Source organism: Branchiostoma belcheri, unplaced genomic scaffold (assembly GCF_001625305.1).
Source record: "Branchiostoma belcheri isolate BF01 breed outbred unplaced genomic scaffold, Haploidv18h27 scaffold14, whole genome shotgun sequence".
Taxonomy (NCBI): domain Eukaryota; kingdom Metazoa; phylum Chordata; class Leptocardii; order Amphioxiformes; family Branchiostomatidae; genus Branchiostoma; species Branchiostoma belcheri.
In genome coordinates this window covers 3,677,453-3,690,423 of record NW_017802824.1, presented here as the reverse complement: position 1 = coordinate 3,690,423, position 12,971 = coordinate 3,677,453, and the positions used below count along the sequence as shown (strand labels likewise).

The 12,971-nt window shown below is 39.7% G+C and overlaps 2 protein-coding genes across 2 annotated transcripts in view; both read right to left on the bottom strand.

Moving 5' to 3' along the window:
• The window catches only part of LOC109464563 (hemicentin-2-like), a 9,253-nt gene extending 5,036 nt beyond the window's left edge, over nt 1-4,217 (bottom strand). The window contains 8 exon segments of the mRNA XM_019761568.1: nt 836-1,000; nt 1,193-1,318; nt 1,520-1,831; nt 1,962-2,216; nt 2,379-2,494; nt 2,584-2,764; nt 2,930-3,229; nt 4,184-4,217. Of these exon segments, the coding sequence (XP_019617127.1) occupies nt 836-1,000; nt 1,193-1,318; nt 1,520-1,831; nt 1,962-2,216; nt 2,379-2,494; nt 2,584-2,764; nt 2,930-3,229; nt 4,184-4,217 (1,489 nt within the window).
• A 3,135-nt stretch (nt 4,218-7,352) lies between these two features.
• The window catches only part of LOC109464562 (hemicentin-2-like), a 23,229-nt gene continuing 17,610 nt past the window's right edge, over nt 7,353-12,971 (bottom strand). The window contains exons 12-17 of the mRNA XM_019761567.1: nt 9,252-9,506; nt 8,745-9,056; nt 8,450-8,596; nt 8,152-8,307; nt 7,928-8,021; nt 7,353-7,652 (exon numbers count right to left, since the gene is read on the bottom strand). Coding sequence (XP_019617126.1) covers nt 7,972-8,021; nt 8,152-8,307; nt 8,450-8,596; nt 8,745-9,056; nt 9,252-9,506 — 920 coding nt within the window. The 3' untranslated portion in view covers nt 7,353-7,652; nt 7,928-7,971. The remainder of the gene's footprint in view (nt 7,653-7,927; nt 8,022-8,151; nt 8,308-8,449; nt 8,597-8,744; nt 9,057-9,251; nt 9,507-12,971) is intronic.

Sequence of the window (12,971 nt, the reverse complement as noted above, 5' to 3'; positions counted from 1 at the left end):
CTAACAATCTCTCGTATGGTCCACATGCAAAAATCGGCAGCTTGCTTATAACACCTATGGTCACATCTACCGCACACAATCCGTTTAGCCGTCGGATGATCTCTTTTCAAGCAACCTGTTAAACCTACTTTAATTACTAATGCATGTCATTAGGTTGACAGCTACAAAAAATGGCTAGCTTTCTTAGTCTGATGCATATCTGAATGTATGCGCACGTCTAGACATTGTCGCGCCACTTTCCCTGAAGTGATATTACTGGTATGATTGCGTTAAGTCATGAACTGTCTTTTTTTTCAGAACTGTAAGATGCCTGTTTTTGACAAATCACTCCAATATTGTTTGAATTTTAGGAGTGCATGTCTCGGTACAAAAAAGGAGGTAATCATGGCGACACTGTCCTTGTTTTAACATGATTATGTCGAAGTTATTCTTTCTTAGACCACAGCTCTTTATCTAGCTTGTACTGATTTAAACATCTGAGATCATCCTAATTCCGTTTCAAGTTTATGATAGTTACATTCTATTTTTCTGATCCACATACAATTTTGATAGTTGTTGTTTTAAACTTGGCTGCTGGCTGCAGGGGTAGATAGCGCAGTTACACGGAAGGGTATGGTGGAAGAGACGTGGAGTGGACTAGACCTGCAATGTAAAATATAGATGAGATTGAGAATTATTGTATTGTCATCATGCAATGCATGACTACAACCAAGTAGACATCTAATATCTAATATAGTAACATTTAACCGTTTTAATGGTTTTCAACTTGTCTGATATAAATCGTTTGAAAATGGAGAAAAATAAGTCTAACGAAAATCATCAGATTCTTAAATACCAGTGTAGGAAAGTCCAACCGACTCCCACTTCTTCTCCATCCGTGGCGGAGGACGTGGTTTGAGAGTACCGTACATCTCCTGTAGCTCCTGTAGGTCCTCCACACCGGAGTCAATGGTACCGGTCTTGTACACGTACTTCGGTACAGGGGGCATCGGGCGAGAAGCTGGGAGCTCCAATGAGTCTGAAAAAAGTCATTAACTTTGACGTTTAAATTTGTGAAATGTTGATATATAACTTTTTATTTACAGATGAATGTGGTTTCTATTACTTTAATTTAGCTGTTACTTGCACATATTTTAATCCAGTAGCATCAGTTAACGTTGGAGGTATCTTACAAATGTAGTTAAAACCATACCATCTAAGTCAGACTTGCAGATCCAGCCCTTTCTCTTGGCAATGGCCACCAGAACTGCTGCTACTGTCAGCACTAGTATCGCTCCAGCAACGATGGAAGTGATGACGATAACATTCGGAATAGTCTCTGTGAAGCAAGCAAATGGCACTACAGAAAGCTTGCAACACTTTCATTGCTAGACATGCAGACTAGATTATAAAGATTCTAGCTGTCAGTAGCTTTACAAACTCACTTTACTGTTCCAACTTTTGATCATTTAGTCGTACATGTCCATAGATGTAGAAGTTGTAGTGATCACTAACGTGGTAGCTAGACAACAACACGTACCTTCGATCTCCAAGTGAATATTTCGCATGGCGGATCCAAACATGTTAGTTGTCTTGCAGATGTAATCCCCGCCATCCTTCACGGCAACATCCGGTATCGTTAGTGTCGACGTCATTCTCTGGTTTCTTCTAATAGTATCAATCTGAGCAATGGAGCTGTCCAGTTCAGTTTCCAATCCGTACTTATTTCTCCATATCCATTCAACATTAGATGGCAGAGGGTCAGCGAAAACTGCACAAGGAAGCCGAACTGTTTCTCCAACAGCTGCATTTATCATAGCCGAATTTCCATGTCCATCTAGATGCGGTTTCCCTGTATTAAATCACAAAAATATCACATTACTAGTGTTGTAGTTTGTCAATTGACAATCGTAGAAATTCAATGAGTGAAAAAGAAACTCAATCATCATTTACTACATTGTTTATCATGATACCGAACTAACCTATGACATCGATGTGAATGTCTTTCGTGCTCTGAGGGAACCCATTACTTATAGCGACGCATTGATACGTTCCCTCGATGTCGTAGTGCACCCGGTGGAACCGCAGTGGGTTTTCCCAGTATAGGTTAGTATCCTTCCGCCACCATTTCACTCGCGGTTCTGGATTTCCTTCCGCCAGACATTCCAATGAGAACTCATCATTGCCTTGCAGAACGGTAACCTTCTTTTCCATGGAGGGATCAATACTTGGCGGATCTGTAGAATATTTAAAAACCAATATCAAAATTAAATTCTTGAATTGGGTACCAATCGTACCCGGCATCTACGAGATAAGGAACATAGTACAAGGTGACATAGTGCCCCAGATGAAAAACGAGTTTCATTTTTACGACCTACAGAAAGTTTGCTAGTACTTACACAGAACATCCAACGATACAGTGCCCACAGCTTTAGGAAACACGCCGTTGTCTGCTGTGCATTGGTAAATCCCTGCGTCTTGACGAGATGCACGGGGAATGCGGTAAGTGCCCGATCTGTAGTACAGATGGGAATTCTATTGTAGATTTGTATAAAGTCATTTTATAGAAACAAAACTCACACACATGGTAAATATGTCCATTACCTACAGTGCTAACGTAAGGATACATGATTTTATTACCCCATATCACTAATAGTAACGGGAAGACCATGTTTAGTCCAGGTGATGCTCGCAAATGGATTGCTGTCTACCAGACACGATAAAAGTGCCGGATCTCCCTCTTTGACTTGTACTGATGTGGTTGGAACAGATATACTTGGGGGATCTGTAATGAAAAAAAAAGAAAACTAAATAAGATGCTAAAGGCTAGGGTGATATGCAACTGACAATTTTCCTTATCATATTGTCTTCATAAGCAGAATTAGAGCTTATGCCAAAATATGACAATCTACAATCTTCTTTGTTTCGACATAATACAATGGTGACTTACAATTCACTTGTAAAAGTTTCCAGGATTCTTGCACTGAAGTAATCTCTGGAAACGGTTGGCTCGCTCTGCAAGTCAGGTTCATACCGTTATCCCATTTGGTCAGACGCCGCAGGATAAGGTCAGCTTCAACACGGCCTTCCTGTTGTTGCCGTTTGACGTATTGCTCAGTAAATGCCTTTGTGCCGTTGTACCAGGTAAGCTTGGGGAGCGGGTTTCCCCCTGAGGAGGTACAGCTAAGCTCCAGTTGCTGCCCCGCATTTTTTGGTATTTCTGCACCTCTCAGTGTAGGGGGTTGTGGAACTGGAACTGATATGCATTTTGATATGAAACAGAGTTAAATGTTAAAGATGTACGTCATGCACATTTTAAGGAAGAAAGTGTTTCCAGATACCTGGAGAATCCAATCAGGCTTGTAAGAGAAGTGGATTATTAGTAGCTATTACCCTAAAGAAGTTAACAAACGGTGATCGAATCATGGGATGTGATAAACCACTATATTCTGATTGTGCTGATTCAAATATGAAGACGTATAATGTTTAATAAATTAATAGTAATTTTACCAAATGGCAAGGTGAATCTAGTAAGCATGAATGTAATAGGTAAATTTGATTTAATCATTAAGAATGCATTTCCTACCTATTACAGTCAATGTTGCCCGTTTAGAAGAAAGACCAAAGATGTGGCACTTGTAAGCTCCTCCGTCCTTAAGTTGAATGTCTAGAATCTGTAAGTGAAATTCTCCTTTCTGCATGTCTCCAACAACCTAGCAGTACGATGAACACATGATATAGCGCGTTGATACATTCGTCACACATGAACAAGAAGATAAATAATGGCATGTTTGGTTTGTAGATTGTTGATGTATTCTAATAGTGATAAAATATCATTGCAAGAATACTGTGACCTTGTGACGTGGGTAGTTTGGATCGACCCGGCGTCCAGAAGTAATGGCCGTCATGTCAGGTGGTCCGCTCCAAATGACAACATCCTCTGGCGATCTCCCATGGAAGCTGCACCGAAATGTAGCTGTATGTCCCAGTAGGACGGCAGTGGGCTCTGGTACTTCATTATAGCTGACAGCCCAAGCTTCGATGAAAATACACAGAGCGATAAATGTCAAATATGATACATTCTACATATCGATTTTTTAAAGATCCTTTAACAGCTAGTATACCTTAAATATAAATGTCAAATATAAACAGATGATAATAGCTATTATCTGATCTAAGAAGCATATGTTACATAACGAACTACCTATGGTGGGCAGGTTGTACGGTGACGAGCCCATTACAGTGAAGTAAGCGCATGTTCTATGCGCTTGATATATCAGTTAATAGATGCACTCTAACAGCAGACTTGGTAATCACTTACAGCAATATCCACATGTACTTTTTCAAGGTTAAAACTAAAGATACTGTAACTCGGATATTTACTGAAACTCATTGGTGATGTGAATTGGACTGGAAGTCATATGGATTCTGTAATACCAAGATTTTTAACATATTATTTATCTTACAGGTTTATAGGTAATTGCACACTAACGACATTTCCCGGTACCATATTGGTCAGGTGGTGATTGTTGCTGTATCAAATGTCAAATCTAAAGTGCTTGTGATTGATGATGCCTTCTGAAGAACAATTCTATCGTGTAACTCTTGTCCTGAGAGATTGTCGAACAGAATGCCGTCAGTGACCTGCTGGTGCGATAGGCTTTCATTAATACACATGGGTTGGTTCTAATGCACCAGGCACTGGAAAACCGGAGATGGCAGAGATTTCCGTGTTACAAAGAGTTTTGCTATCTGCAATATCCAGGCATTCCATCGTATACTTTGAATAACACGTGTGCTTATGCACAGATTGAAACACACTGTTGTATACAAATTAAAACAAAAACAAAAACTTTGCCTTTTGTAATCATGGACTAAAACCTTGTTGGAGTCATGTGGGTACATGTACATGTATATCAAGTAAGATTTAGAAATAATGTGTGGATACATGCATTCACCTAAAGTCACGTCTTACGACCTACAAAGAATACTGATGGTGTTATTGGGAACGTCTTACTTGATTAAAGTAACATACAGGCTGATCGAGGAGCCAATAGAGCTCACAGAGGCAATGATAGATTGTTGTTAACATCGGACTCAATAGCGAAGGCCGCTCAGTGTTGTCATGTATGCGGAAACTCTTATAATGGATTTGCCTGCAATTCAGATCATAAGATAGCTCCTGTGAGAGCTTACTGTGACATTTGGCTTATACGAGTCTTTGGTGTGCTCGGTGATACGTATTCCTCGAATCAATTTTCCAGACGGAAGTATTATTATTGCCTGCAGCAACGAAGGCCCGCAAAGACATGAGGTATAAGGCAATAAAATTGGGTCATGGTTTTTTGCAGGCACCATTTGCACCATTTACAGGCTTCAGCCTTACGATTATGTATAACATCATTATTAGGCATCAATTTATCTGCCAACAATTACATTGATAATTTTCCACCTTATCAAATTCAATTGAATGATGACAATTACTGCAGTGACTCCGTAAATAAAATTAACAGGCTAGTATTGGGTGAGGTCTATGAGTCTAATCTTTAGTTTTTAATTGCATAAATATGTACTGTTATATGTTAAAACATTTCGTTTTGCATGTAAGTAAATATCATGTTTACGTCTGAAATAGTGCGGTGTGAGTTGGTATTAAGCAAATAAATGGCTATGTTTTTTGACGAATTTGGAAAATGACGTATTCTGACTAATTGCGACGTAGGTCATATTGAAGCGGCGACATACAAATTCAATTGCGACATGGTTAATCAACAGTAAAATCATGAATACGGTCGAATTTCTAAGAGAGCTTTCTTTGATTTTGCGTGGCTTCTATATGTGCTTAGCATAACATAACAAGGCAGTAGCAGAACTTGAATATTCTACACATGCAGCACCATGCATGCAATGGAAACACACAGATCCCTTCATACCCAGTGACATAAACATCGAATATCAATACCTACCTTGGGGAAGGATGGTAAACATGCGGACAAATGTTATCATAAACATGTTCCCACAAGTCAGCATATTCGTCATTTTACAGGCAGATCTAGAGGCTTGCCAGCAATCTCGCCAAGTATTCACCAGGTCCAGTGTTGTCGTAGACTTTAGAATGATGTTATCCTCTTAAGGCGAATCAATGCAGCTCTTAAAATGAAAAATACCACGCAAGAGTCTCATATAGCAGTTTACAGTCTAATTCAGTGTATATCAGTGCGCGCACACCCATAGACCCAGGCCCTAAATGAAAGCCTTCTATGGCCCTCGGGGAAAGCTGAACACATTAGTTCGGCTGGAGGAATCCAAGTAATGTGTTCCAATTACATTATGTCATCCATAATGCATGGCCTAAGTAAGTTAGTGATGATTTGGTGCACAACTTCCAGGGACAATGAGATCATGAACTTGCAGAAGGCTGCATATGTATCTGAGAAAGCAATTGTTATTCTTACCGAGATAGGCAGGCGATTAATGTTGCTTAGATGCATAGATGCATGAAATTATCGATAACCTGTCACCTTATCAAAAAAACTATTGTTGAAGGTCTTTTGATTTTGTGTATGAGATGTAAAATCAAACTTTGGTTGTACATTATTTTTTTTGGAGCTCACACAGTGTAAGGATAGAATATGTTTCTATTTTTAGCAATCAGTTGAGTTCTTTGAAACTATACTATATTTGAAGTTTACTTTTAGTGAGGCCACTTGCGATCACAACTAGTACTGCAGCATGGATAGGAATTAAGCGTGTAACGTTATTGTGGTAATACCTCATGTCCTTCTTGAAATGATTGTATATATAGAATCTGCACTAAATTCTATTACCGTAAATCGTTTTTATTCGAAAGGAAGAAGGGGATTATGGCGTTAATACATAATTTTGAAGAATTGTGGTATATTTTGTGGAGTTGGATGACTTGCGACCTCTTGCGATCCGCTGATGACTGCATAAATTATGATGAATTAGACCAAGACATCATAATAGACTGTGGGAAGAACCTTTACCGCGCTTCTCATGAAATATGGAAATTGTATCAGGACTCAAAAAAGCACACGGTGGTCATTTACCTTAATAGCTTTATTTCTTTTTATACCATTGCTAACATGTTACTAACAGTGATTGACACGAAGCACACTTCATTTATGAAATCTGTCAGTTCCCCTTATCTGTATATCTACGCTCTATAATGAGTAACCATCCAGAGAGCACAGAGATTGATCACTGTATGCTATTTTTAAAAACTGAAGGGCATGACTGTTTTCTTTTATGGTCATCTCTAATACTTACATCAGTTAAAAGCTCATACTCTTACAATATGTATTAATAAGTTAGGGTATAGGAGTAGATATGACCTTAATCTATAGCGCGCGTTGTGTTAAGGGTGATATTAATTTACAAATGAGCGTTAAAACACCAATGTACGTGTCCATATTTCGTCTACATCTAGTTTCCTAATCTATAGATAGAATTCAACATACATCGATATCGATAACGACAGACTTCTTCAACGACATCCTTTTTTCAGCCAGCTTAATAGAAGAAAATGCACGACTTCTTTTACCTTCCAACACGTGTTGGTGACCCACAAATTTACAGTACACGTATACAGGCCGTTTTCCCCTGACCATATACCATTGTCGCAGCAGTATCATTGAACCATCAGTGATGACCTAGAAAATACATATTGAAACAAATTAGTCTGTAAAAAAATAGCAGGTATACTGTCAAGTGTATATTCAAGCTAAAGATTAGAGTTGATAAAGTTCATTATCGTATATTCCTAATGAATGTGAATAATATCATGACCTTTTATTCTTTGATGAAATAGCATCATCATTATAACCTATTACTCTAACTCAGTGTGGAAGGATGGTAGAGTAACAATTGTATTGCACGTTTATTACCAAATAAATGTTTTCATAAAAATTATGATGAAAACTCCTACCTGTCAATTGCTATGTGCATTATCAATGAGAACATAGCCAGGTGCTACTGCTCTTCAGTCGAATAGGATTGGAGGGACGTAGAGTGGACTAGTCCTACATTGCGTTGATAAAGATTTGTTTAAAATCACGATGTGTGACTGAAAATTAGAGTAATGAAGATAAAAGAGGAGCATATACCAAGAACATGCGGTCAGCCAAAAATATTGCTGAAGTAGATATTTACCTGAGTAAGAAAGTCCAACGGACTCCCACTTCTTCATCCGTGGCGGAGGACGTGGTTTGAGGGTACCGTACATCTCCTGTAGCTCCTGTAGGCCCTCCACATCGGAGTCAATGGTGCCAGGAGGCATCGGGCGGGAGGCTGACAGGTCAAATGAGTCTGACAAAGAAGGCATTTGTAAGACTACTACACACACATGTTTGTCAAAATCATAAATTTGCATTTACGGATGATTTAGATTTCTTTCACATTTGACAATTGAGCCATGACTCCAAATATAACAGCTTGAACGCAACCATACCGTCAAGGTGAGACTTGCATATCCAACCCTTTTTCTTCGCGATGACTATAAAAATGACAGCGACGGTCACCACTAGAAGAACTCCAGCAGTAACAAATGTTTTGATTTTGATTTGATTAGATGTTATCATCACAAGGTTCGGAGGTTCTGTTGAGCAAATAAAAACAAGAGTGAATGTTTGAATGATACTCTCATGTAATGTTTATATTATGATTTATTCTAAAGATGTTATAAAGGAAATGAATTATGTTTTAGAAATGGAAGTATTGTTTACGTTTTGTTACGTATTGTGGACCTTTGACCTCCAAGTGCATGTCTCGCTTGGCAGAGCCAAACATGTTAGTTGTCTCGCAGATGTAGCTTCCACTGTCATTCACAGCCACATTCTGTAGGGTCAGTGTCGATGTCATTTCCTGATTTCGTCTGGACGTGACGATATCGAAATCTGCATTATCTAAGTCTGTCTCCTGCCCATAGTTATTTCGCCATATCCAATTGATGCGAGATGGCAATGGGTCGGCTGCTACTGTACAGCCAAGCCGAACTGTTTCTCCAGTATCTACAGATAACATTGCCGTGTCCCCTTCCCCGTCCATGTAGGGCTTTCCTGTTACAAATAAGAATTAAAAACAAATTAAAACTTTTACATTTTCAAACAATCTAGTAGGCTTGGAACCTGTATTATCCAAGTTGTGTTCTGCTGCGACTAACTAGTACACTTGTTTTAGATAGCGATTTTGATTTGCTATGGCAAACTATGTCTATTCTAGCTTTTTGTGGAATGTAATGATAAGAAACCAACCTAAAACATCGACGAAAACATCCTTAGTCGTCTGAGGGAATCCATCGCTTGTTCCTACGCATTGATACGTCCCCTCCACGTCGTAGCGCACCCGGTTGAACCGGAGTGGATTTTTCCAGTACAACTTTGTATTCTTCCGCCGCCACGTTACTTTCGGTTTCGGATTTCCCTCGACAAGACAATTAAGTGAGAAATCACCATCATCTTGTAGAGCGGTAACCTTGTCGTACATAGAGGGGTTGATCAAAGGTGGGTCTGTTTGGTGACAAATTTTGAAAATTGGTGAAAATTTGAAAAGGGTTAAATGTAAAACAGAGCAAGCGTGCTAAATGTTTGTACTGAATCCGGTCTTTGTAGCGTATATCAGACTGAAAGCTATGTTATTTTTTATGCACCGCAATTGAACATGTGACATCATTAGGCATGTTGTTATAACGATCTTTTAACCCTCAACAGAACACCTTCCCGGACTGATTAATCTGTACACCTGGGGTCCGCGCGGACCCCAGAACAGTTTTTTGCTAATTTTTAGAAATTATCAACATGCTACCAGCTCAATTGTTTTGCAAACTGATGTGGGAACCTCTGTGTCCACATTACATACAAAAATCATACATTTTGAACTTTTTCTATTTTTTGGTGAAGAAAAGAAGACAAGAAGAAATACCCGATTTGTAAACCCATTTCAGACTGAAGGGGCTTTTGAGGCCCAACTCTGATCTCAGATAGCGGCTAAACGGCTTGCGCTAGAAGTATCAAATTTGGAGACCTTTCCTAAAATGTCTCTGGAAAAAAGTTCATATTAGTTTTATACTAGTAAGTTGATGTTTTTTTGTGTTGCAATGGCAACGGGTAGTTTTTTTGAAAATAAATAGAAGTAAAGAAGTAATTTTGGTTTAAACATAAAAATTTTCTGAGTTTTATATAAAATTACACTTCTTTTCCAACATTAATAACATCTTACATAAATAAATATAAGTTAAATCATTAAATATGCATAGAATATGCTAATTTGATGACGTAATTGGTCAAAATCCAATATGGCGGACTATATTATTAGCTCTGACGTCATATGACGTCATAATTACACCAAAGTTATTAAAATTCAATTCTATTACTACACCATTCTCTGAAAACTTGGTAGACATACGATGAATGCATAAAAACATATAAAAACGGAAATAAGGTAATGTATAAGAACGCCAGTGTATCCTTCTTCTTCTTCTTCTTAGATACTCTCTAACCACCCCTACTGGGGTATCACTGAGAGGGGGGGGGGGTGCGACGGACTATGGCTGCGCGGCCAGAAGCCCGGCCTTGAAGGCCTCCACTGTCTGGGCTTTTACAAGCTGGCCCGATAACTTGTTCCACTCATTTATCGTTCTTGGAAAAAAGAAAATCTAAAACAGTCTGTTTTGGCAGGTATTGCTTGATACTTATATTCATGACTTCCTCTGGTACGCCTATGGGCAGGTTTGAGGTATTGTTCCATATGAATATTAATATGTCCATGAGCAATTTTATATAAAGATATCAAGCGAGCGGTTCTCCTTCTGTCAACAAGTAACGGCCACTGGAGGCGCTTTAGCATGTCAGAAACACTGCTGGTATAGTCATAATCACTAACAGTCATTCGCGCCGCCCTTCGTTGGACTCGCTCCAACGCCTGGGAACCACCGATGGTGTGGGGATCCCATACAGTCGCACAGTACTCCAGGTGTGGGCGTACAAGTGTTCTGTAGCATGTAGATTTGACACGAAGAGGACAGTGCGAAAGGTTACGGCGGATGACTGCCAGTATCCTATTAGACTCTACCAGTGACATAATTTATATGTGTGTCCCATTTCATATCCTGTGATAGTTGGACTCCAAGATATGGATGGGTTTTAACACTAGTAAGATTTTCTGAACATAATCGGTATTGTGTAATAATCGGGTTACGCTTACGAGTAATATGAAGTGTGTGGCACTTTGAGGGGTTGAAGGACATTTGCCATGTGTCCTGCCACCGGGTCAGTGCATCGAGATCTTTTTGTAGATCAAGAGCATCTGAGGGTTTTTCAATAACCCGGTACAACAGGCAGTCATCGGCAAACAAACGCACACTAGAGGTCACAACACTCGGAAGATCATTAATATAAAGGAGAAACAAAAGCGGACCCAAAACAGTGCCTTGCGGTACTCCAGACACTACCTTGGCGGGCTTAGAGGCCACACCATCAAGGACAACTGATTGGGTTCTTTGAGTGAGAAAAGCTTGTAGCCATGTTAGTAATTTGCCAGAGATGCCATAGTGCTGGAGCTTATTCAGTAAGCGACTGTGGGGGACCTTATCAAAAGCTTTACTGAAATCCAGCACAATGGCGTCGACCTGCTTATTTAGGTCAAGAGTACTAGCCAAGTCATGGGTTGTCAAAAGTAGTTGACTCTCGCATGATAGTCCTTTACGAAAACCGTGCTGTGTCGAAGATAATATATTATATTTGTCAAGGTGGCTCATGGTATGGCTGTGTATAATATGTTCCAAAACTTTGCTACAGACTGAGGTGAGCGACACCGGCCTGTAGTTAACAGGTGAGGTTTTTATCTCCCTTCTTAAAGATGGGGCTAATATTAGCGGCTCTCCAATCTGCTGGGACGTCGCCGGTGTCTAGTGACTGTGTAAAAATAACCTGTAGCACAGGTGCAATTTGGGTTGCTGTGATTTTTAATAATCTTGGTGAGAGTCCATCTGGGCCCGAGGCCTTGTTTGGATTAAGCTTAGAAAGCTGTTTAGCGACGCCATTCACCGATATGTACAGAGGCGGTGCGTGCGGAGCCACAGGTCTCCCTAGGGATGGGATGTTGGTTAGGTCCTCCTCTGTGAAGACAGAACTAAACTGATCACCCAGGGCATCTACCTTCTCCTTTGGGTCTGAAGTAAGCACACCATGATGCCTCATGGCTGCAATATTGGTATTGTCGTGTTTTAGTGCTTTTATATAACTCCAGAATGCTTTAGGGTTGTCTTTAATGTTTTCTTCAAGGAAATTGGCGGTGTACTCTCTGTGGGCTTTTTTAACTCTTTGCTTGACCGCTTTTCTGCATGACTTGAATTTGGACCATGTTTCTTTTGAGTTAGTGCTCTTAGCTTTTGAATAGAGTTTGTCCCTTTTACGCATCGCCCTTCTAATTTGGGGTGAAATCCACGGCTGGTTATGTAGGCATCTCGCCTTCTTCCTAGGAATGTGTTTGTTTGCTGTCGCTAGAATGTTTTCTTTAAAGTCTTCCCAGTTTCCCGAGGCTGTCCTTTTATTAGCTCTTTTTAGAAAGTTATTACTATAGGTTTCCATGTCCTTCTGGAGTTGCTCCAAATTCCCCTTTCTCCACTGGTAGACTAGTCTGCCATGTTTGAGCACTTTTTGTGCCTTGGTATGCACATCAATTATTGGAATGTCGTGATCACTTAGACCAGGAACAATTTTGCTTTTTTCTACTAGAGTGGGATTAGAAGTGAAAAACAAGTCTAGAATATGTGCGGTATGTTCCGTACGATGTGTGGGTTCATTAATGATTTGCTCCAGTCCTACATCATTAACCAAATTAATATATTTATTGGTGAGGTTAGTGACTGCACTTGAGGAATTACTGGTTATGTCCATACCCCAAGTTGCAGTCGGTAGGTTAAGGTCACCTGCTAACCATATATGTGGGTTACCAGGCTTCCTTCGTATGTTTGT